We start from the raw sequence: 26,809 nt of genomic DNA on the forward strand, positions 1-26,809 counted from the left end.
ATAGGCAAGAATACAGAGTAATTCAATAACACAACCAAACTCAAGTTTACTGGAAGTATATGCATACATATGTTTTAAAAACAACAATATAAATAATTTTTTTACTCTACAGAGAACATATTTGCTTCTCTTATATTCATGATTTACAGAAATCAATGATGTATGTGGTCACATAGTTATTAAAAACAATTATGGGCAGCATTCTCTAATAAGATCAGAATGACTTCTCATCACACATACTCCTCCTGTCATAAAAAAATTTATCTTCAAACTGAAGAACATTTTCTTCTCAGATACATATTAAAACCTCAGATACAACTAAAGCCTCTTGTAGGAAAAATATTTCTATTTCTAAAATACTTCTATTAAAATTAAAAAACTGAAAAGAAATAGCTTTATCCAGTCCACACTACTTATTATTAGCTTTATTTACGACTCTAAAGAAGCTTTTTTGAAAATACAAACTAAATATAAGCGCTTTCAAATAGCCTAAGGTTCAAAAGTACAAAAATATACAACATTAGAATGAAAAGGCCAATATAACAAAAAATAAAAATTATAATATTTGTAAGAAAATAGCATATGCAATGCAATGCTGTGGCAATTAACTAGGAAATTCAGAAGAAAAATATTTTCTAACAAAATACAAATTCCCATAATTGACTAAGGATGTCAAAGAACACAAGTATACTAATAATCAGGGAAATTATAAGGACTGTCAAAGATTTTAAAATGGGGGGGGCTATATGGTTTTGCATATATACAATATGAAATTATATACAATATGAAATTGTATAAATTATATACAATATGAAAATAGTCCTTCCAGGGTTTTTCAAATTATTCCAGAGCAAAGAAGGAAAGCTTTCCCACTCATTTTATTGGCATAATCTTTAGTTAGCACAAACTTGGTAACACTGCTTTACAAGAATTATCTATGATCAAACAGTTAAATTCAGTTAATATTAGAAATCAACACAATTCAATTGAAACATTATAAAATCTACCAATGTAATTTATCAACAAATAAAGGAACAAAGCAATTAATAAAATTAGGCTCTTTTTTGCCTTAAAGTGAAAGGAATGAAATGAGAATGACATATATACAATGAAGATGATTAACCATAACTCTTAGCCAGCATCTATGAAACAATGAAACACTGAAGACACATAAGACAGGCATGTCCACTGGCACCGTTATCATCAACATCATTTTTAAGCTTCAAACTAATGCAGGAATACAAAGAAAACAACAAATGTGCATAAATGCTTGAAAATGTTATCTTCATTTGCAGGTATGTCATAAATCTAGAAAACCCAAAGACTTGCCTAAAACCCAGCTTCTCTTTATAACCAGCAAAACCAATCTGATATTCAAATAGTAAGCAAATCTCACCCGTAACAGAAGCAGAACTACAAAATAGTAGGCACAAATTTTACAAGTTTAACAATGAAGTATAGGTTCTCAGTGAATCAAATGTAGAGACAAAGCATGTTCCTTAATAGGTAAACTGACAGTCTTAAAAAAACCAGCACTGAGGAAGACAGTGAACTTTTCCTCAGTAAGATTTAATACAGTATAGAACATGTACAGTCCAGTTCAGTCTTGTGTTAATAAGTAACGAATAATAGGCTATTCTATAGTCACTCATCTGTATTCTGTATATAATAAACATAAAACGTCTGAAACTAGAAAGCAAGACTTCACAATAGGAGTCCTTCACTATGAGAATGTCACAATATGAAACCTAACAAAATTATCTGTTTTCCCTAAGGAAGAGAAAACTATCAAGTTTTTTGTTGCTGGGGCTTACAACAGTAGCTCTCATCCACCTAAAAACCCCTTTCATCCACCACTGTAATGATAATAAACTAAGATTAGGTATTTCAAATTATATATGTGACATTATACATTTTAGTGTGTCTTGGGGACACTTAAAATCAGAGAACACATATGGACCATTAAAAATTTTTGGAAAAATATTATTTTAAATAACCACAAATGAGAATGTTAAAAATCTTAAAAAAATTTTTTTTAAAGAAATGTATGGTCTGTCTCTTAGAATTAATATCCAGGTTAAACTTCTACTTTTCTGTATTAATTTACTGATTGATTGGTGGAACCAGATATATTTATTTTATACATTGAGTTATAATCCAATACCATGCTACAGGGCTTCCCTGGTGGATCAGTTGATGAAGAATCCACCTGCAATGCAGGAAACCCAAGTTCGATCCCTGGGTCGGGAAGATCCCCTGGAGAAGGAAATGGCAACCCACTCCAGGATTACTGCCTGGAAAAATCCACGGATACAGGAGCCTGGAGGGCTACAGTCCAAGCGGTCACAAGAGGCAGACACAACTTAATGACTAAACTACCATCTCCATGCTGTATTAATTCTGTTGCTCCAATTGTTTACTGGGAGCTCATTCAGGTTTGCTCCTCCTGTGTCCTTCATCTTTTCTGATTTTTGAGCGCTTCCTTGCATTCAAATCATACAGTATCTCCAGGTTTTTCTTTCGCTGCTCCAGTCCTGGAATCAGCCATTTCTCCAAGGAATCCTGTTTTCTTTTTACATGAGAATGGTATTTAGAAACCAAAATTTGGGTACTGGGTGTCAAAGATTTTTCAGCTGTAAAAAGATCTCTCACACCAAAAAGCATTACAAGGAAAGGTCTAAGAACTGAATACCAAGAAGTACAGTTTAAAGGGATTAAGATAAAAAGAATCCTAAGTAACAATAACCTATGAGGAACTGAGAGGTCAAGAAGCCTGGAGATCCCAAAGTCTGCCTAGCAAAAAATGGAAGAAATCAAGCAAATCACAAATATCATAAATATTTAGATACCAAAGGAGTGAGACTATCTAGAATATTTTTATTATTTTTATTACCTTAAAATATACAATGACCTTAATCCCTTAATCATTTTGGAAAAATCCTAAAAAAAAAATTCACAATCTTCACATTTTGCAAAGATCAACAACGTTGAGAGCAGCTAGGTACTTTTACAGCCTTGTTACCCCAATTTGAGTCCTCCAGTGCCAATGCTCAAGTCACCTGTGGCTCCTCCTTCCCCATTTCTAGCAATCACTGAACTCAATTCATTCTTTCTTCATCTCTTTCTCTACCTAACAATCATCTGACCATTTCCTACATGAAATACCATACCATTCTTCCAACCGGTCTTTAAAGAAATTATTTTCCTTACAAATATTTTTGCACATGAATACAAATAATTACACGTAATTTATTTTAAAACTTCTTTGTTCAGCCCTAATTTATCTTTTCACCTACAATTCTCTTATCATTCTGTTGCCCCAAACTATACCTACCTAGTTGTTATTTACAAGTATATCTTCCATTTCTCTCCAAATCTTATTAATAACAGACTAATTTATATACATATACAATAATTTTGAAAGAGCAAAACTGTTGATAGACATGAGATGATTCATATCTTTGCTCCAATAAAGAAGAAACATAAAAATGAGACAAATTTAGAAAGGTATTGTATAAATTTGCATTAAAATTTGTTTAAAATGAGTCTGCCTATACTACATTCTAACCAAAGTAAGAACTGTGACCAGAGGAAAAACTTTCCCTCTGAGGACAGCTCTGTAGGTTTACTCGGTTTTCTTGCACTCCAAGAAAGGTCTTTTCATTGTCTCTGTTCTGTTTCTTCAGATTTCTTATGATTCAGGAAAGCTTACCTTGAATGTTGGATTAATTTTTAAAAAATCAATGTTATAAAAGTGATATGATAAGAACACAAAAAAAGGCAAGACAATGATTTATAAAATCATGAAACAAAATAAGAATCTATAAATTAAAAAATATGTAATTTTCCTTCTCAAATTTTATTGAAGAAATCAGAAACAGAAATCTGAAACCTACTTTATGCTTTAGAGATCTACAGAACTTCTTTCTCACTGAAATATGTATTTTAATTTCAACTTCTACCTTTCTTCCTTTATAATAGGCCATAAGAAAAAAAGGTAACAGAAACACATATCCATTTACAGTTAGTTTTTTACAATATTTTATTTCTGTACTGAATATGAAAGGATTTATGCTTCTTCAAAGAGTAAGCAAACTGCCTATCATCAATTTTAGACCTCAGATTTCAGCTGTGCCGGCCACCATATTCCTTACAGAAAGCAGAAAAAGTATTTCTTTCCTTGAATTGCAATTGTAAATTTATCACATCAGGTGAGAACAGGTAGTGCTCTAATTATCCCCTTGCTTCTCCATATATTATAGGAACTATTATTGCTATGCAAGACTTTTAGACATCTAATTTGGAATTAAGTTACTATGAGCTTTTAAAACAGCAAAAGAAATTTAGACTTGTCAGCACATTAAATATGGTATCCACTATCTCTTTACCTCTTAAAGTCAAAGGTAATATTTATAACAACAGGTCTTGTTTACTTAACACTCACTATAAAACCTACAAAGATGTATGATTTTCACAGTTACTCTGTGAAGACAGGTGCTACTTCCAGTCCTAAGTTTACAGGAGAGAAAATCAAAACCAAGATTTCATACTGGAATTAAGTAATAAAACAGAGATCTGAACTCAGCAAGCTGAACTTAAAGATTACAGTTTGTACCAAGTATCGTTGTTCTTTATAACATTTTAATTGCAAACTGGTACTGCTTTTGAGCAGCTAAATGCTAAAAGGAGGGCAATAAAACTGAATTTAGTGCCACATAAAATAGGTATACAATTCTGGTAACTGGGTAAGACTGTTTCTTGTATGACCACTTCTGATCCATCATCTTATTTATAAAGTAAATACATGCTAAATTTTAAAATTACTACACAAAACAAGAAGCACTTTCAAATTCTTTTCCCATTTAGGCTGTTACATAAGATTGAGCAGAGGAACTCTTCATTTGCCAGGATGTCTCCTCAGTTCCAGGAAAAGAATGAGGGCTCTAAATCACAAAAGATTACAAGAGAAGGAGACGGCACTAACTTATACCTGCGTAACAAACCTCGTTTATCATGATTTTCGTGGTAATCCTCCACAACTGGCCTCCCCATCCTCACTTTCTTCTTTGTCTGCAGCTGAAGATGTTATTAAGCCCACATTATAAGCCATCCTGGAGATCTCATTTTCTCAGGAATACCTTCTATGAACCCAGGAGGTATACATGTTAATAAACTTTTGTTTTTCTCTTATTAATCTGTCTTCTATTACAGAGGTCGCAGCCAAGAACTCAAGGGTAAGGGGATCATTTTTTCCTTCCCCTACAGGCCTTTGCCTTAGAATTCCCACAGCCTGTGAGGGGAGAGTACACTACCAATCTGCTACCTCTATCTAACCTAAACCAGTCAATCACAGTTCTTCCTTTTCACTCATAGTTGACCACTGTCCACATTTTAAAAATTCAAGAATCATACATGTTTATAAAGAAGCTGTTTTTGCTTCTTGTTGTGAATTTCTATAGATACCCACATGTAATTAACAATTTAAAACTTTTCAGGCCTACCTACCTTACAGTAGGTAGCTCTTCTTAAAAGTGGCTGAAACTTCACTTTTTCTACTAATATCTGAACTGGAATACTGTCAAATATTTAAAACCTGAATTCTTGGATCAAGGTATCCCCAAACAGAAGGTTATATACTGCTCTTTAAGCCACCAAATAAGTGATCTATTAGAACACTTTAATGACCAGGCACAGCTCAACCAGGAAATTAAAAACTACCAAATATCAACACGTAAGAAGACTAAATCCAAATATACTGCACAAAAAATAAACAGAATACTAAGATTATGTGCAAATATATGGTAAAAGAAAATACACTTGTCTTTTAAAATTCAAGGCAAGAGTCTTAACATTTAAGGCTATTCATTTCAAAAACACTTATAATGAACATAATAATTATGGAGGAGAATAAGATAATAACGTATGAGAAACAAGCCCAATCAGTTTTATCTCAAATTTTGAACCTGTCTTTTGTTTCTTAAGCAACTAAATTTCAATTAGATTATGCAAAGTAGCCAACTCAATTTCCTAATGCAAAAAGGTTTATATATAATCAACAGGTACATATACTATTCAAAGAAAATGCTGAAAGCTATTTTTATTTAGTCACTGGAAAATGGAGGAAAGTGCTCAATTACTACTATAAGAGTGGGGCTGAAGCACTACCTTATCAAGAGAGACAATCCTAAATCACTTTGCAAAAAAGCTACTCAAAATAACATGTTCATTTCAATATTAAGTTGTACTCCTACAAGTTTCTATAATCTGAGGAGAAGTCTCAGATTACTGACAAAGTGTTACTACACTGCTTAAACTTTTGGTTGGTCCTATGCTATAGGACCCATCTGTTTTATTTACTGGTATATCCCAAGTTTCTAACACTAAACGCCTCATAGGTGACAGGCACTCAAAAAACATTTGCTAGTCAACGAGTCAGTCTTTCAATTTCACTGTTTGCTGGTACTCTTCTTACTCATTCTATTTCAAACCAAATTTTACATTTGAAAAATTAAAAATTTCTCCACGGATTTTGAAGTCTTTTTATCAATAAAATTTTGAAAAAAGCTCTCATTTTTCCTTTATTTCACTCTTTCATCTAAGTCACAAATGAACTACTCTTTTTTTTCCCAAGTCTACTTCAAAATGTACTAAGACTACACTGAAAATATCTGGAGATTGTGGTCAGGTAAGAAAGGCACGGCCAAAGTACCAGACCTAATCAGGGTATCAATTAGCTCAAGGCTCTGAGACAGTCCCTTCTGGCCTTTTAACTTCTACCTGAAACATGAAATTCATAATACATTTTATGAAATATAACTACAATGATAATTTAAAGTATCATTTTAAAGCACTGGACTTACCATTATAGGTTATTCTTGGCTTTGTTAAACACATCACAAGATGTAAATCCATTTCATCTGAGGGTACAAATTTTGAGCATACAGGGCACTTAAATCCTAAAAAATAAAAGAAATCCATGTTACTTAACAATTTTAAATATCCAGCCTTGCTCTTTAAAAAGGCAAGGAAGAAAAAGCTTCAGTATTACACATACATTAATACACTACCTATGCACAACTTAAGTTGGGAAAAGAGTTTGTGACTATAGTGTCTGACTTAAATCAGTTTATGAACACCATCCAATTTCAATGAAGAAAATCTGACTCACTACAAAACTCTCATATCCTCTTCAAATGTATGGGTCCAATAATTTTCATTTTTTATTTTTTCATTAATCTGAACTTATGATTTTGTTACAATAGCTTTGTATTCTGACCATCTTTCCTGACAGTACCTTTCCCAGGTTGATACAGTACAATTTGAGTTGCAAAGTTTTATAGCTAGATAGTACCTTACAAACTATATTCTATTCCACTGACCCTTTAAAGATTTATTTGATGAAGTGAAGCCTTTCATGGAACAGCAAAATCAGGTCTAGAATCTAAGACTCCTGACTCCTACTATATTGGACTTATTACCATACCACAAGTCACAAGGCAAACAGAAAATAGCACCAAATGGCAGATTTCTTAGTCAATTCTGACACAAATATTACTTTCCTACAAGATTCATTTGCACTAAGTACTTGCCAGCAGTACTCAATTAAAACTAAACTGGTAGACTGAAGGAGGGAATATGTTATAAATTCAGCTCTATTCTGCTCCCTCATTTACCAAGAGTAACTGTTCATCCATGGGTCCTTGCTGTTTCCCTGTAGACTGACTTACTGCTCTCTCCTCTAACATCCCCAACCTGCATAAGCAGTGAACTGATAAAGTCCATTTATAGTCTGGTGAGGAACAACTAATCCAAAGTGGCACAAAAAGATGGCCTGAGCCAATTCGTTTTTCTTGAAAATCAGACTAAGAAACAGCAAGAGGGTCATGGGTCAGTTGTAGATAGCTGAAGCAAAAAGGGCATGTGAAGTTAAGAGACTGCGGTGGGGTATCTATTCTGGGTCATGTGTAGGCTGAACGTACAGGAGAAAAACTATCAGCAAGCACAGGAAAACAGCTCACATGGAGATCTTAGAGCAGATCTGCAGAGAGGAGCAAAGTGCTGTGAGAAACAACAAGTAAGGGTGGTGGGAAAGAAAAAAGTCCCTAAAAGCTGACCCAGATTGTGGTAGCCTTCTACTTCTAGTTTATGTGTGCTGTTAGAGACACTCTTCTCCTTTCGTCTTGACATGAAACCCTCTGCAACTCAAGACAGAGTCGAGTCATACCTCATGCAGAGCTCTGTTGAATAGGAAACGGTTTTGGCATGCATACTGAATCCACGTACTCAACTTCCTAAATGAAATATGTGTTTCTGAGCAGTTTTTCACATTGTATTAAATACATTTTAAAAGAAAGGAATAAAGGTATATTTAATTCCCACTTCTTAAAAACCACCAAAAAAAGCAAAAGAGGATCAATCTAAAATTAAACTACAAAAACAGCTACGACCCTCAAACAATTCTGACACAAATACTAGCTACTGCATCAGTGTGGCAAAACATGCATCAAACGGGGAGAAGACAAAGAGACTCTCAAGCGGCATTCCTATTTCCAGGACCATTAGCAATCTTTTTCTTAGAACTGCAAAAACATCCTTCCCTTGAAATTAAACAGGACATTAAAAAAATTTTTTTAAACTACTTAATTCTCTAACTACTGATCAAAATCATATGCATACTGGCACACGAACTCTAAATTATCAAACAAAAGTGCACAACCATGAACCTCTGAGAGCCATCCAACTGCCCACAAAGTAGAGCCTAAGGAAAAAACCTCTGTACAGAGAACCACCATATTTCTAGTTAAATACAATAAATTGATGTGTTTCTTTCTCCTCCACCTAAAACCCACTAAATTGAGAATAAATATAAATTAAGGTAAGGAAGTTGAAAGGAGACAGCAGTAGATGAAAAGATGGGTGGAACTGACAGGAGTGAGAAAACAGACATACTAAGTGTCTGCAGAAGTAAGCCAATTCTCACTACATCATTCTCAAAAAACTCAAGAACCTACACCTCCAATAACTTTCCATGCCAGTGATGAGGTTAACCATGAGGTTAAAATAATGGACTAATAGAATAAAAGAAATTCCCAAGTCTCCAACCCATGTCATGTAGCCAAGCAACTACAGCTTTCCAATGAGAGTAGAAGAATGAGTTCACTACAGGAAAAAAAAAGACCCAAAACACACTGGCTTGAGGGCACCAGGTACAGCAAGGAGAAGGAAAGAAAACAAGGGACTGAATAAATAAATATCTATGTACAGAAATGGGCCCTTCCTACAAATCTCCTTTTCTCTATCTCTACCAAAAAAATTGGTAGCTTCTTCTCTTACATCAGAAATTCCACAGAATGAAACATCAAGATCCTTGTCTGTTGATAAGGTCAAGTCTTACATATAAAGCTTCCAAACAGCTTTTCGGGTTTTCTTCTCATAAACATAACACAAAACACACACACAAAAAAAAATTGCAGTTAAAACACAGCAGAAACAATTTGAAAAGGCTAATGAAATATTTATAACCGTTACCACAAAAGGACAATATCCTTAATATACAAAGAACTCTTTAAAAACGAGGAAAACCAAACACCTGTTAGAAAAATGGGCAAAAATGTTAAACAGACAGCTCACCAAAAAGAAAGATAAGCAACCAATCCTTAAACAAAAAACTGAGCAGTGTCAGAATGTAAGACATGCTTTCCTCTCAAGAAATTCTGTTTATTTCTTTATTCTCATTTTAGTGGACTGAGGAGGGGAGAGAGAAATATGTGTTTAATTCACTGCTTAATTAAAAATCCAGGTGGTTCTTTGTACATACTGTTTTCTCTCCTTGAGCTCTGTATCTCTACACTGATATCACTACTCATCCCAGACAGGCAAGAACACAAAAGACTGGCACTCATTCCCAGAGAGGCTGTGGAGAAACAGGTACTTTCACACATTGCTAGTAAGAGTACTAAAGTGTGCAACCTCTACAGAGGACAATTTCAGAATATCTAACTAGATTACACATGTAATCTACTAATCCTGCAATTCCATTTCTAGGATCTCTCCCTGAGGGTATACCAGCCAAAATACCAAAAAACACATGCAGGACAAAAGACCACAGGAAGACGGCAGAGTAGAATGCACTCAGGGCATCTACCTCTCCACCTAGACAAAAACTGAATAGGTGGGATTTGTTTGAAGGAACTGTTTTGGAAGTCTGCAATCTACTGAAGGCTTGCAACTTTCAGGGGAAGGCAGGCTTGGACAATACACTGTGGTTAATTTCAGCTCTTAGCACAAAGGCAGTTACCCTTCCCCTCCATTCCCTGCCATTTCTACATGGCAGGCAGTGGTGCACTTGTTCCTGGCAAAACTTGATTTTCAGAGTTACCACATTAGATTTAAATGTTCAGTTTTCAGGAAGAAAAAAGTTACACAAATGAACAGGGCCATTCAAAGCGGGGGGCGGGGGGGGGGGCGGGGAGGGGGACAATCAGCAGAAACTGTCCCTGAAAGACCTGATGGCAGATATACTAGGAAAAAAACCTTTAAAATGCCTGTCTTAGAGATGCTCAATAAAGAAAGGTGTGCAGAAAGTTAAGAAAATGACAAATGAGCAATTTATCAATAGAGAACAAATAAAAACCAACAAAAAATTTTGGAGCTGAAAAGTATAATGTCTGTGTTAGCAGCTCAGTCATGTCCAACTCTTTGAAACCCCACAGACTGTGTGTAGCCCACTAGGCTCCTCTGTCCATAGGATTCTCCAGGCAAGAATACTGGAGTGAGTTGCCATTTCCTTCTCCAGGGGACCTTCCCGACTCAGGTCTTCCGCATCACAGGCAGATTCTTTACCGTCTGAGCCACTAGGACTGAAAAGTATAGTAACTGAAATGAAAAACTCGCTAGAGGGATTCAAAGGCAGATTTGGACAAGAAGATGAAAGAAAGCATGAGTGTGAGGATGGGACAATGAAGTTATCATGTCTTAGGAGCAGAAAGCAAAACAGACTGAAAAGAGTGAACAGGGTTTGAGACCTGTGAGACAACAAGCAGACCAAAATATACATTTGGGAGTCCCAGGAGGAGGAGAGAGAAAGGAGTAGAGAAAATATTTGAATAATGGCTGAAATCTTCCCAAATTTGAAGAAAGACATGAATATAAACATGTGAGGCACTCAACAGCCTCCCTGTAAGATGAGGCCAACTAGGTCATATTATAATCAAATTTTCGAAAGACAAAGAAAAATTATTGAAAACAGGGATCCTCAATATGATTATAAGCAGATTACTCATGATAAACTTGGATTCTAGAAAGCAGCTGGCAGGTGGAGAAAAGGAAAAAACCATTAACTAAGAATCTTATACTCAGGGACTTCTCAGGTGGTCCAGTGGCTGAGACTTCACACTCCCCATGAGCGTTTGACCCTAGATCCCACATGCTGCAACTAAGACCTACCTCAGGCAAAAAAAATCTTATATCCAGCAAAACTTCTTCAAAAGTGAGGGAGAAATGAAATTCCCAAATAAACAAAAGCTGAAGGAGTTTGTTATCACTGACATGCCCTACCAGATATGCTCAATGGAGTCCTACAAGCAGAAATGAAAGGATACTGGACAGTAACTCAAAGCCATATGTAGGAATAAAGATCTCAGTAAACATCTTTAGATCAAGGGAAACTGTTATCAAGGTGCTATACTGGAGGAACTGCACCTGAAAAGCTTCAACTATAACTGGACCTGACTTAGATAACAAGACTGTTGTTGTTCAGTTGCTCAGTTGTGTCCACCTCTTTGGAACCCCATGGACTGCAGCACAGCAGGCTTCCCTGTCCACCACCAACTCCCGGAGCTTTCTCAAACTCGTGTCCACTGAGTTGATGATGCCATCCAACTATCTCATCCTCTGTTGTCCCCTTCTCCTCCTGCCTTCAATCTTTCCCAGCATCAGGGTCTTTTCCAATGGCTTGGCTCTTCGCATCAGGTAACCAAAGTATTGAAGCTTCAGCTCCAACATCAGTCCTTCCAATGAATATTCAGGACTGATTTCCTTTAGGATGGACTGGCTTGATCTCCTTGCAGTCCAAGGGACTCTCAAGAGTCTTCTCCAACACCACAGTTCCAAAGCATCAATTCTTCAGCACCCAGCTTTCTAGTCCAACTCTTACATCCCTACATGACTACTGGAAAAACCATAGCTTTGACTAGACGGACCTTTGTCAGCAAAGTAATGTCTCCGCTTTTTAATATGCTGTCTAGGTTTGTCATAGCTTTTCTTCTAAGGAGCAAGTGTCTTTTAATTTCATGCTGCAGTCACCATCTGCAGTAACTTTGGAGCCCAAGAAAACAAAGTCTGTCACTGTTTCCATTGTTTCCCTATCTATCTGCTATGAAGTGATGGGACCAGATGCCATGATTTTAGCTTTCTGAATGCTGAGTTTTAAGTGGACTATGCTATATAGTCTCCAAGAATAGTTGCTTTCAATTTCATGCATCCTGTTCCTCACATTGAGTCCAATTTTCCTCCCCATGAGTATCAGTCAGCCTTAATAACTTGATCAATGGAATACATAACTGATGCTCTGGGATTTCTGAGATAAACCTCAAGAAGTCTAGCAGATTCCATTTGAGCCTTTTAGAATGTTCACTTTGGGGACATTTCTTTTCAGAACCCAGCTGACATACTCTGGAAGTTCCAGGCACACAGAGGGGTCATGGTAGGTACTCCAGCTGACAGCCCAAGCTGAGCTCAGAGTTAACAACCAGTATCAATCGCCAGGCATACTAAGTGAGTTTCCTTAGATGTTGAGTTACTTGGACTTTCAGATGACTCCAATCTCAATTTCCAACTGCAACTGCTTGAGAGACTCCAAACAGGAAGCCCATCTACTGATCCTAGCTTACTCATCCTAGAATCTAAAGAGATAATACATTTATCTTTTAATTAAAACACACACAGTAATTTACTGTGACACTCTTTGAAACAGTCTAATATTGGAAACACATAAAAGAGCTGATAAACAATTATGCATTTACACACCTATGCAATGGAACTGCTATGCAAGTAATTTTTAAAAATGAGAACAGCCTCTATAAACTGATACGAAGAGATGCCCAAGCTAAATTAAATGGAAAAAACAATGTGGAAAAGCAGGCATATGTTACACTCATTACTGTGTAAGAAAAGAATAAAAAAGAATACACATGTATGTGTATATCTGCAAAAAGAAATACAAGGAAGGATAAATTTCAAGTTAAAGTTTACATACGTTACCTACAGGTGGTAAATGACAATGTAGTGAATGAAAAACTCAAAGGAGGAGGTACTCCTGGGTCCACCTTTTAATAAAGTTTTAGACTTCTGAACAATGTTAATAAGTATTTAAAGATTAAAAATAAACAAGGACTAGGGAAAAGTCTCTAGTAAAAGTAAATGTGTGTATGTCTGTGTGTTGGTCACTCAGCTGCTTCTGACTCTTCGTGATCCCATTATAGCCCGCCAGGTTCCTCTGTCCATGGGATTTCCCAAGCAAGAATACTGAAGTGGTAGCCATTTCCTTCTCCAGGGGATCTTCCCAACCTAGGGATCAGGGTGTTTCTCCTGCATTGCAGGCAGATTCTTTACGTTCTGAGCCATCAGGTCAGTTCAGTCGCTCAATCGTGCCCGACTTTGCGACCCCATGAATCGCAGCACGCCAGGCCTCCCTGTCCATCACCAACTCCCAGAGTTCACTCAGACTCACATCCATCGAGTCAGTGATGCCATCCAGCCATCTCATCCTCTGCCGTCCCCTTTTCCTCCTGCCCCCAATCCCTCCCAGCATCAGAGTCTTTTCCAATGAGTCAACTCTTCACATGAGGTGGCCAAAGTACTGGAGCTTCAGCTTTAGCATCAGTCCCTCCAATGAACACCCAGGACTGATCTCCTTTAGAATGAACTGGTAGATCTCCTTGCAGTCCAAGGGACTCTCAAGAGTCTTCTCCAACACCACAGTTCAAAAGCATCAATTCTTCGGCACTCAGCTTTCTTCACAGTCCAACTCTCACATCCATACATGACCACTGGAAAAACCATAGCCTTGACTAGACAGACCTTTCTTGGCAAAGTAATGTCTCTGCTTTTTAATATGCTATCTAGGTTGGTCATAACTTTTCTTCCAAGGAATAAGCATCTTAATTTCACGGCTGCAATCACCATCTGCAGTGATTTTGGAGCCCAAAATCCAGGGTTTCCCCATCTATTTCCCATGAAGTGATGGGACCAGATGCCATGATCTTCGTTTTCTGAATGTTGAGCTTTAAGCCAACTTTTTCACTCTCCTCTTTCACTTTCATCAAGAGGCTTTTTAGTTCCTCTTCACTTTCTGCCATAAGGGTGGTGTCATCTGTGTATCTGAGGTTATTGATATTTCTCCTGGCAATCTTGATTCCAGCTTGTGCTTCTTCCAGTCCAGCGTTTCTCATGATGTACTCTGCATATAAGTTAAATAAGCAGGGTGACAACATACAGCCTTGATGTACTCCTTTTCCTATTTGGAACCAGTCTGTTGTTCCATGTCCAGTTCTAATTGTTGCTTCCTGACCTGCATATAGGTTTCTCAAGAGGCAGGTCAGGTGGTCTGTATTCCCATCTCTCTCAGAATTTTCCACAGTTTATTGTGATCCATACAGTCAAAGGCTTTGGCATAGTCAATAAAGCAGAAATAGATGTTTTTCTGGAACTCTCTTGCTTTTTCCATGATCCAGCAAATGTTGGCAAGTTGATCTCTGGTTCCTCTGCCTTTTCTAAAACCAGCTTGAACATCAGGGAATCCATGGTTCACATATTGCTGAAGACTGGTTTGGAGAATTTTGAGCATTACTTTACTAGCATGTGAGATGAGTGCAATTGTGAGGTAGTTTGAGCATTCTTTGGCATTGCCTTTCTTTGGGATTAGAATGGAAACTGCCCTTTTCCAGTCCTGTGGCCACTTCTGAGTTTTCCAAATTTGCTGGTATACTGAGTGCAGCACTTTCACAGCATCATCTTCCAGGATTTCAAATAGCTCAACTGGAATTCCATCACCTCCACTAGCTTTGTTCCTCGTGATGCTTTCTAAGGCCCACTTGACTTCACATTCCAAGATGTCTGAGCCATCAGGGAAGCTCAAGAGCAAATATAAATGGAAACAAATGAACTCATCTGTATATAAACAGATACAAAGAAAAATATACACACAAACTTATTTAGCTCATTTCTCTAAAATGACCTAGAAGCAATGATACTCCATAACAAAAAGGACCTACTCCCAGATCTTGGGTTTTTAAATATCTCCCCTCCCCGCCCCCCCCCCCGCAAAAAAAAAAAAGGAACAGAGGATCCTTGAAGAAATGGCTGGTTTTAAGTCTGGGGTGGCAAGAAATAGTGAACCTCAAATATCTTGTTCCAGATTAAGGAAGAGTTAAGAAACTGACATACAGACACAAAAAGGCACAGCCACTTTGAAAGGGCTTCTCCTGGTCAAATTCAGACAATCTAAACATCAAAATGGATGATATAATAAATTATAATACTTTAAATTTGAAAAAATGCAAAAGTACAGATGGATAATTACACATTCTGAAGTATCAACTGAAATCACTTAATTAACAAAGATTTAAAGGTATTTTTAAAATGGAGAAACTGGCTGACATTAGCTTAAGAGTCCAAACTTAGTATCACCAACACAAGGGTAAGCTGACATCTGTGCTCCCTGATATGACATACTGTGGGTGTCAAAAGAGAGTTGGATATGACTTGGTGGCTGAACAACAAGGAAATTTAGAAAAAGCCTCTAATGAGATATACACCAAAACTAATAGAAAAGGGAACTCTGATAATACAATCAATGTAGAAAACAAACTTCAGCACTGCTGATCCCTCCAAAACCTTACAATTAAAAGATTTCTATTTTCGCTTTCTCTATTTAATTTTGTTTCTACATATTGTTTTGGTGTCCATCTTACATACTGGAGATTTTTTTCCAAATTTCCTCAACTGTCCCAGTAATTCAAGATGATACTGCATCATGAAACAAGAACAGGAGGCTATAAACTAGGAACAGAGAAGCAAACAGAAGTTCTGGAAAAGTGAAACTTCTGGTAGAAACTAAGAATTCAAACAGATGGTTAAAGTATTAACTTCAAGGTAATAATGATGCCAACTGTTAATAACAGTAACATTTACTATATAACAAGAAATTAAGCAACTCAGATGAATTAACTTATTTATCTTTACATCCTTGAGTTAGGCACTACTATTAATCCTATTTTACAAATAAGAAAGAGAAAAGGTAATTAACTTACATAAGATCAGTTAGAAACTGGCAATGAAGAGTTCAAACAGGGCTTCTGGATCCAGAGCCTAATTCTTAACCATTACTCTATATACATTGTTTAATCTCCCAGGAAGTAAAACCAAAAGTCAAACAGGAGAGTAAAGAAAATCAAAAGATTGATCCAGGTGGCCTAACATCTAATCAGCTAGAAATACAATTGAGAAAACAGAAAGAAACTGTCAAAGACATAATTTCCCAAACTGAAGTTTATGAGAATACAGACTGAAAGAATATATCCATACAACACATGACAATAAAGAGCCATATCAAGGTATATCACCACGAAATAACAGAGCACTAGGGAAAGAGAACAAATCCAAGTTTTGAAAATGGAAAAAGATCAATATAAAATATCTGAAACAGTTTCCCAGACTTCTATACTCTGTCTTTCATGAAACTAATATTTTTGGAGAGTCTAATCCACTTTTCAGAATCAGAATGACTCTAGTGTTGTCAACAGCAACACCTGAAAAAAGACATGTGAGACAATAACTTCAAAATTCTAAAAGAAAATTATTTCACTTAAGACTATGTACAAAAACTATACATACTCATACTTGATTGACAAAAACATATTTCCCTGATTAAAAAACCCCCATCAAAACCTTTCCTTCATACGTGCATTCTTGAGAAACTTTTAGCACATATGCTCCACTAACAGAAGAGGAAAACGAGAAAGACACCAAGATCAAGGCAACAAGATCTCTCATAGGAGAAAGGTGAAGGGAACTCCTTGCATAGTTCTCTAGCTGGTAAAGAAGGGGGAGAAAGGGGGGAAGAAAAGGCAGAGGACAGAGAAGGGGAAGGAGGGGAGGGGCGGGAAAGAGAGGGAAATGCAGGGAGGAGGGCGGCAGGGCGTGACCTGATGAGGCTCCTTGATGTGTTCAATCATGTGGAAACAGTACTGCACTCACAGTTTTATGATTCTTCGGGCAAGTTTGGGAAAAACTGATAGGACCTTAAAAAAATGAAGCAAGCAAACAGATGAGGCCATTATTCATTATGAAACAAAATACATAAAAGGAAATGCAATCCACAGTCAGAAACAATTCAAGCAAATTGTCATTTAAAATGACGTTCAAAAGGTGGAAGGATAAAAAGACAGATGATGTGAAAATCCTCACCTTCCATAACAAGCGGTTGATAGCTAGCATTTAAAATAAATTAAAAATAGGAATACAGGTACATTTCTTACAAATAGTAATATTTACTACTTAGTAATATGTAGTAATAAAAATAGTAGCCTTTATAACCAACCAAAGTAACTTTACAACCAACACCTACAGGTGTTGAAAACAGCCATCCCGCAAAAAATAAAAACTGGGAGTTGGAGGAAGCTGAGGCAAGAAAAGGATTACTTTTATTCTAAGACTAGATGTATTCTGTACTTTCAAAATATACACATATCTTACATTAGTTTAATTTTTTAAACTATTTTAAAGGAAGAAGGGCATAGAACATATAAGCCAAGTGAAAAGGTTTCCACGGGAACTTAGCTGAAGCTATAGGCTGTCTCAGGTCTCTTCCTCTGCCGTTCCCCTGCTCTACCCTATCCCGACCTCCACGCTGTCTCCACTTACAACAGGGCCAACTAGAATTGGCTCCACTGTGTGATTAATTATAAGAAAGAATTTATTACAGGACCTAACCACTGAAATCTACTATTTAAGGAAAACAAAAACAATTAAAAGGCCTATGAATTAGACACCTTAGAAAATCAACTCAAAAAACAGCTGTCATAGCTCATGAACGAAATAATAAACCTGTAATGACAAGCGCTATCAGAAGAATCAGAGCTAGACAGAAATAGCTAGCAGTAACATCACTGACATGGAAAGCAGGCTTATACAAAACAAAACAGAGGACAGTAATTTGAAAAAGAGATGAACTATACGGAAAACAAGGGGCTAACTGGTTCTCTCAAAGAGACTTGAATCAAAAGAACAGAACAAAATTACCAAGTATCCTAGTGAACATCTAGACAGAAAACATAAGATGTCTACTATTAAGGGGGAGGATGGCAGAAATAACACTGGTCTCAGAATCATCCACAGAATAATATACACATTTTACGTGTGGGGAAAGATGTCTTCAGAACTCTTGAAAAGGGTAGGGGTGGTGGGGGGGAGTAGGACTCGAGTAATTCATATCCTCAAAAGTTCAAAGACTCAAGACTCAACCGAGAGATTAACCAAAAAAAGCTGTGGTGTTTCATACACACACACACACACACACACGGTAGTACACTACACGTTATCATTTAATTGAATAGGTATAAAACAATTGTAGAAATTATTGCTACAGTATTAGAAATGTCAACAAAGCAAAAATGACACAACTAGCAAAAAGTGAGATGAGAATGGCATGATCCTGCTGCGTATAAAAGGGACAGAAAAGACCGGGATGCAAGAAGAAAATGAACAGCAGAAATGATCTAGATCACCCTGTTCTTTTAAAACTAAGTATAGAGGTACTGGGGCTTCCAAGGTGACTCCAACAGTAAAGAATCTGCCTGCAGTGCAAAAAACCCGGTTTGATCCCTGGATAGGGAAGATTCCCTGGAGGAGGAAATGGCAACCTACTCCAGTATTCTTGCCTGGAGAATTCCATGGACGAGCTACAGTCCACAGGGTGGCAAAGAGTTGGACACAACTGAGCAGCTAACACTAACTCTAGAGGTACTGAAACATTAATGTTATTATTCTCTCTTCTGCCCTATAGAACTTTGAGGCTGTCATCAAAACCACACTCAGGGATCATCCTTTTCCCAAGAGTCTTTCTCTAAAGGCTACAGAATGCTCCACCTCAGAGCTGATTTACTCATCCTCTCCCTTTGTGTTTCTTCTATACTTTGATGATACTTCCAATACTGCAATATAGCACATGGAACTCTAGTTACTTACTCGTGTGTCTATCCTCCTTACTAGCTTTAATGGTCCAGTGAAAACAGTCTTTGGAGCCCAAAGACATGGGTACACAAACCTGGCTATGCAGTTTCTACTACAAACTATGTGTCCCAAGGGAAGGCATATAATACATAAGTTCCCTAGGTCTGATTTCTTCCCCATAAAATGTCAATATCACTTACATATTGGCAATCTGCTTAAGGATTAAAGATTACAAAAATGTATGTAAAGTGCCAAAAATATAGTAGCCATTCAATAAACAGTGGTTATTACTTATTGAAATTGTTTCTTTTTCAACTTCAAGACAATTCACTTGTTTTTCTTGAAGTTCTTAAAACAGTACAGTTCTAAAATGACATTCTTTAATGGAAAAATTCAGATCCTTCAGACTAAAGGAAAATGTCCTGCAACAGTTCAAAGAGATGTACTTGCGACATCAAAGTTACTTTATATATTAAACACGAACAGCACCAGTAAACTGAATACCTGTCCTTTTCCACTTTGATGACTAAGGCAAACAGGTTCTTCTTTACACTCTTCAGCATCCCCTCTGGCCCAACCCTACGTTTACTTAGCATTTGTACATTGTTTCCTTCTATAAGCAAAAAGGATTGCTCCTACACCCAAGTCTGCTAAACATAGTAGGCCCTCTGTATAAGCAAGCTCCACAGCCACAGATCCAACCATTGGGATCAAAATACTGAGGAGGAAAATATTCCAGAAGATAAAACTTGAATTTGCCATACCCTGGTAACTATTTACACAGCATTTATATTGTATTAGGTATTACAGGTAACACTTTCACTTTTCACTCTCATGCACTGGGGAAGGAAATGGCAACCCACTCCAGTGTTCTTGCCTAGAGAATCCCAGGGACGGGGGAGCCTGGTGGGCTGCCGTCTACAGGGTCGCACAGAGTTGGACACGACTGAAGCGACTTAGCAGCAGCAGAGATAGATGATTTAAAGTGTGTGTAGGTTATATACAAATATACATACGCCAATTTTTATATAAAAGACGTGAGCACAGGTGGATTTTGGTGCCCTTGGGAGTCCTAGAAACAATTTGCTTCAGACATGGGGAGACAGTGTACAGCAATCAGCAGGAAAAATCTGTTTGCACAATCAGAATTTGCTGGGCAAAACAGAAGATTATAAAGTATCAGGTCCTATTATGAGATTTACATATCAAATTGTCAGCTCTATAACAAACAAGTCATCTAATGCACTTGCTTATTAGTTGAGTCATAAACAAAGACATGAGAGAGGGTCACAGTGGAAAAGCTATCCTCAACCACTTCCAGAATTCAGGGGAAAAAGAACAGGAAGATAAACTGTGCTGGCTGCTGTGAAGATATAATAGATGTCTGACTTTAGGACTCTTCTACTTCAGTCTTTATAAAAATCCAAATAGTCTGTCCCTCCCAAGGTGTGCTCACCCTTCTATAATACCCCACGGGTATGGATTTCTCTACCTGAAGATGGCACTCCCCAGTTACCCAAAGTCAAAACTATTTAGCTACACGCTGCCTTAAATAAAGCTCTATTCCTTCTAATCTCCATTAGGTAATTTAACTAATATAAATTTCCAGAAGGAAATGATCAATAGGTTTAAAACTCTCTAAGGTATATGTGCACTGAATGCGACAAACAGTGAAATGAATCAATGAGAAAGGAACGTATTCGAGAGATTTCTACAGCAGGTAACCTCAATTTGCCACATCAATCTCTTCAAGCACAATAACACAAAACAGTAGTTGCCATCTCCTATCCTCAATAACAGAAATGAAGAATATTAACCTAAAGGAGTCTACAGACTGTCTTGGTTTAAGCTGCTTATTTAAAGAGACTAGCCTAAGTGCAAAGAAATCAAGTAACAGAATTTAGCGCTTCTGATGCCTGAGCTATATCAAGCTTTCTACCACAGCACCCTGACTTGTGATCATCTTTTACATTACTGCACTAATGTACATTTTCCCCTACACTAGATGTTTTGCATAATCACTATTAACCTAATACTAACTTAGTGAAGGCAATTTAATCCTTTCTTCCAATAGAATACACCCATTCATACCTGTATGCCTTTGCTCTTAAATCCAAATGCCTTTTCTCTTATTAAAAATCTACGCCCATCCCTTCAAGCCTAGATTGGTTAAGTCTAGATTAAGTCTTTCTATCTCAATAAGACCTTTTAAAAGAATCTGAAACCATGTCCTTCTCTGTCCTACTATATTCCGTTTTTAACACTTTATATATATATATAAGCAGCTACTACATTTCTTCTATGTAGACTTAATCTCCCAAATTTGATAATACCTGTGGGGCAGAAGTTGTATATTCTTCTAAATATTCTATTCAATCACTCTGCCCCAACATCTAGACAGATCTAGAGTCAAGACTCAGTAAATACCTAAATGCATGTGTGAATGAACTGTATAGGTGACCTGAGTTCTAAAAGGCAAGAGTGGCACAATTAAAGGCAGATAAGGAAAATTCTAATTATTGGTAATTGTCTAGTCAAGGCTATCGTTTTCCTGTGGTCATGTATGGATGTGAGAGTTGGACTGTAAAGAAAGCTGAGTGCCGAAGAATTCATGCTTTTGAACTGTGGTGTTGGAGAAGACTCTTGAGAGTCCCTTGGACTGCAAGGAGATCCAACCAGTCCATTCTGAAGGAGATCAGCCCTGGGATTTCTTTGGAAGGAATGATGCTAAAGCTGAAACTCCAGTACTTTGGCCACCTCATGTGAAGAGTTGACTCATTGGAAAAGGCTCTGATGCTGGGAGGGACTGGGGGCGGGAGGAGAAGGAGAAGGGGACAGCAGAGGATGAGATGGCTGGATGGCATCACTGACTCGATGGACATGAGTCTGAGTGAACTCCGGGAGTTGGTGATGGACAGGGAGGCCTGGCGTGCTGAGATTCATGGGGTTGCAAAGAGTCGGACACGACTGAGCGACTGAACTGACTGAAGCATTGTTTGCAGGAATAAACTGCATTTTGTCTTCTTAGAAATTCAGTTTAAAGATAAAATTCTCAACATGCCAATAAAAAGAAAACATGCAATGAAAAGAAAGGTAAACAGAGCAACTTCCATAAGCAAGTGTCATAATATACATGACATTCAAGAACAGGTATGGAGTGTATAAAGCAAGATCTCATTTGCCAATAGGTCTTGTTCAGAGATTGGCAAATACAGGATTATCTGATTTGAAAAATTTCCTCAGAAAATGCAAGGCAATTCACCTTAAAAAAAAAAAAAAAAACAGACAAGATGAGCTGTAGACTGTCCTCTAACTATCATGGGTTTCTAACTGGCAAAACTTCTACTACAAGAGAAAAAGATGCTCAAAAAGCCAAAGGGAAACATTTAGGTAAAACCTGTATTGTTTAAAAATGACAGCTACTTAAAAGACAAAAATAGCTCTAACAAAATTTAAATGACAGCAAAGCAAATGTTTCCACCACACAAGATAGTAGAATACATTTTTTACTCTGCTCGACAAGCATTTTTACCAGAGCAAATGTTTAAATCTCAAATCCTAAAAATTAAAAACAATCCTTGAGAACCTACAAAATAACATCAGTGTGTATCAATTTGCATAATGAACATTACTGAAGAGCTTAGTTTATGTTAGGATTATATTTTAAGTCCATTAGGAAAACTCATTATTTTCTATCACGTACCCACTTGCAACAATTCTATTATTCTTTTTTCATATATTATCTTTTTAAAAAGAATGATTTCCAATGAGAATGGTAAAAGGAAATGAAATGATTTTAAGTGAAATGATCTTTTTTCTTGTCACAAAGCCATTAGTATGCCTATTATGACACACCATAGACATTCAAATAATGGAATAAACTAAAGCCTATCCAAAGAAGTTTTATTTTTCAAGTTACATATGAGCAGACTGAAATGATTCATAACATGTTCTAAAAGCACTTTAAATACGTCCTGAAAGTTTCTTTGTAGTTTAAAGTGGGGGAAGAGTATAATTTATTTTGTCTCTTCTGCCTCCTGGTTTTAGAAAAGACAAAAATACTTATAGTTTGAATATTTTTATATGCTTTATGCTAGGTTTTCATATCACATGCCAGCAAGATAATGCTCAAAATCCTTCAAGCTAGGCTTGAAGGTACATCAACCAAGAAATTCTAGATGTACAAGCTGGATCTAAAAGGCAGAGGAACCAGAGATCAAACTGCCAACATCTGCTGGATCACAGAAAAACCAAGAGAATTACAGAAAAACATCAACTTCTGCTTCATTGACACCACCCCAATGGCAGAAAGAGAAAGGGGACTAAAGAGCCTCTTGATGAAGGTGAGAGAGAGTGAAAAACCTGACTTAAAACTCAACATTAAAAACACTTAAGATTATGGCATCCAATCCCATCACTTCATGGCAAAGAGATGGGGAGGGGATGGGAACCATCATAGATTTTATATTCTTGGGCTCCAAAAATCACTGCAGATGGTCACGGTAGCCATGATATTAAAATACGTTTGCTCCTTGGAATAAAGCTATGACAAACCTAAACAGTGTATTAAAAAGCAAAGACATCACTTTGTCAACAAAGGGCCATATATAGTCAAAGCTATGGTTTTTCCAGTAGTCATGTATGGATGTGAGAGTTGGACCATAAACAAGGCTATGTATGTGCTAAGTTGCTACAGTTGTGTCTGACTCTTTGCTACCCTACGGACTATAGCCCACCAGGCTCCTCTGTCCATGGGATTTTCTAGGCAACACTACAGGAGTTGGTTGCCATTTCCTTCTCCAGGGGATCTTCCTGACCCAGGGTCAAACCCAGCTCTCTTACATTTCCTGCACTGGCAGTCAGGTCCTTTACCACTAGTGCCACCCGGGAAGCCCTAAGCTTTCGAACTGTGGTGCTGCAGAAGTCTCTTGAGAGTCCCTTGAACAGCAGTGATATCAAATCAGTCAACCCTAAAGGAAATCAGTCCTGAATATTCACTGCAAGGACTGAAGCTGAAGCTCCAATTCTTTGGCCACCTGATGCAAAGAACTGACTCACTGGAAAAGATCCTGATGCTGAGAAAGATTGAGGGCAAGAGGAGAAGGGGGTGACAGAGGATGAGATGGCTGAATGGCATCACCAACTCAATGGACTTAGGCGAAGTCTGCGCAAACTCTGGGAGATAGTGAAGGGTAGGTAAGTTCATGGGGACCCAAAGAGTCAGACATGACTGAGCGATAGAATAACAACAAACAAGGCTCAAGCAATGCCCTCCAGTATTGTTTTTAAAAAGCCACTTTTCTATGTTCACTATAATCATTCCCATGCCACTTAGAAACAATTTTATAAGAATGTGAATGGGTCTGAAGAGAGTATCTATTCTAATCTATGTCAACAGATAAGAAAATCCAGAAAAGTAAAAATATTTGCCAGAAATTATAAAACAAGTCAGGAGGAGGGCCAGAACTAGGGTTCTTCTCACTGTATTACCCAATTCATTCATCCATGAGATCTCCCTCATAAGCATTTGTAACCAATTAAACTAATAAATTATAATACTGATCTACATAAAAAAGCTAGTAGGTTGGTACAAAAGTAAATGTGGTTTTGCATTACTGAACTCTGCCATTTAATATTGGAATATGTTCTTAAATGTGGTTATGTTATATGTCATTTTAATAAGCATTTCTTGCTTTATGTTTTTTGCTAAATGAATTATTACTTGTTATATGTTTTTTATGCATTTTAGACTGCAGAAATGATGTTAGACAAAAAGTAATTTTCTTACTCAAGTTGCAACTGGGTCATAAAGCAGAAGAGACAACTTGCAACATCAACAATGCATTTGGCCCAGGAGTTACTAATGAACATACAGCGCAGTGAGGGTTCAAGACCTTGAAGGTGAGAAGCACAGTGGCAACCATCAGAAGTTGTCAACGACCAGCTGAGTGGATCAAAGCTTATCCTCTTACAATTACATAAGAAGTTGTCCAAGAGCTCAACGTCAACCATTCTACAGTCGTCTGGCATTTGAAGCAAACTGGAAAGGGGAAAAAGCTCGAAAAGGAGGAGCCACATGAGCTGGTTTCAAAAAAAAAGAAAATTGTTGTTCTGAAGTGTCATCATCTCTTAGTCTATGCAATAATGAAGCATTTGGAACAATAATGAACCATTTCTTGATCAGACTGTGATGAGTGTTGAAAAGTGGATTTTATACAATGACTAGCTCAGTGGCTGGACCGAGAAGAAGGTCCAAAGCACTTCCCAAAGCCATACTAGCACCAAAAAAGGGTCCTGGTCACTGCTTGGTGGTTTGCTGCTACTCTGACCCACCACAGCTTTCTAAATCCCAGCAAAATCAGTACATCTGAGAAGTATGCTAAGCACACCAATGAGATGCTCCAAAAACTGCAACGCCTACAGCCAGAACTTGTTAAGAGAAAGAGCCCAGTTCTTCCCCACAACAACATCCAACCAGACGTCACACAACCAACACTTTAAAAGTTGAATGAATTGGGCTATGAAGTTTTGCCTCATCCACCATGTTCACCTGATCTCTCGCCAACCAACTACCACTTCAAGCATCTCAACAACTTTTTGTAGAGAAAATGCTTCCACAACCAGCAGGAGGCAGAAAATGTTTTCAAAGAGTTCGCTGAATCCTGAAGCATGGATTTTTATGCTACAGGAATAAGCAAACTTTACTTCTCATTGGCGAAACTGTGTTGACTGTAATGGTTCCTATTTTGATTAATAAAGATGTGTTTGAGCCTAGTTATAACGATTTAAAACTCAGGGTCTGAAACCATAATTACTTTTGCACCAACCTAATGCAACAACCATACAACAATTATAGGAAATCTATTCTGAACTTGTTTTCAAGAAGAGGTGAGATTCCTTGTGTACAGTGGCAAAATTCTACAAAATGAATGGCCAGAATTAAGAACACACACCAGGAACCACAAGCAAATCAAAATCCATACTAGGACCCATTTCTGGACATCTTAACACATGTAATTCCCATGCTTGGGAAACCATTCAGAAACCCAGAAAGATTAGGTGTTATGCCCACGGTCCAGTTCCCCAAGACTGAGAGAATAAGACGCTCACAGCAATGCAAAAGTACAAAGGGGTTTTATTGCTAGCTCGAGCTAGGGCTCGTGTCTCATCCAGCGCAGTGGAGTCTTGACGAGAGCCACGAACTCTGAATCACATCTGCTTTTATACAGGCAGTTCTTTGTTTCTGTAACAGCATAGCTGGCGGGTGATGATTGGCTAAGCTGTGCACACGCGTGCAATTTTTAAATCCCACATCCCTATCCGGATTGGCTTGGGTTTGGCGCAAGTGGGACTTTCCTGATTGGCTAAGGTTTGCTTATGGGGCTTTGCATGACTGGCCAATTCTGGGGAGTTTTCAGGGCCTTATTTCCTGGAACAGTGACTCAGCTTTTCCAGAAACTGACACTTAGGCCTAGTGCGGCTCCTGGGGCCTGTCATGGTGTATACTTAGGCCTTGTCCCCTAACATAAGTACTGGAGATTCAGTAATTTTCCTTCACTGGTTCAAAAAGTAACTGCAG

The 26,809-nt window shown here is 37.4% G+C and overlaps 1 protein-coding gene across 2 annotated transcripts in view; it reads right to left on the reverse strand.

Annotated features, from left to right (window-relative positions):
- ZNRF2 (zinc and ring finger 2) overlaps positions 1 to 26,809 on the reverse strand; it is a 102,972-nt gene that overhangs the window by 38,926 nt on the left and 37,237 nt on the right. For both annotated transcript variants that reach the window (XM_060414779.1, XM_027968643.3), the window contains one exon: positions 6,861 to 6,956. In XM_060414779.1, the coding sequence (XP_060270762.1) occupies positions 6,861 to 6,956 (96 nt within the window). The remainder of the gene's footprint in view (positions 1 to 6,860; positions 6,957 to 26,809) is intronic.

This window comes from Ovis aries, chromosome 4, assembly GCF_016772045.2.
Source record: "Ovis aries strain OAR_USU_Benz2616 breed Rambouillet chromosome 4, ARS-UI_Ramb_v3.0, whole genome shotgun sequence".
NCBI classification, from domain to species: domain Eukaryota; kingdom Metazoa; phylum Chordata; class Mammalia; order Artiodactyla; family Bovidae; genus Ovis; species Ovis aries.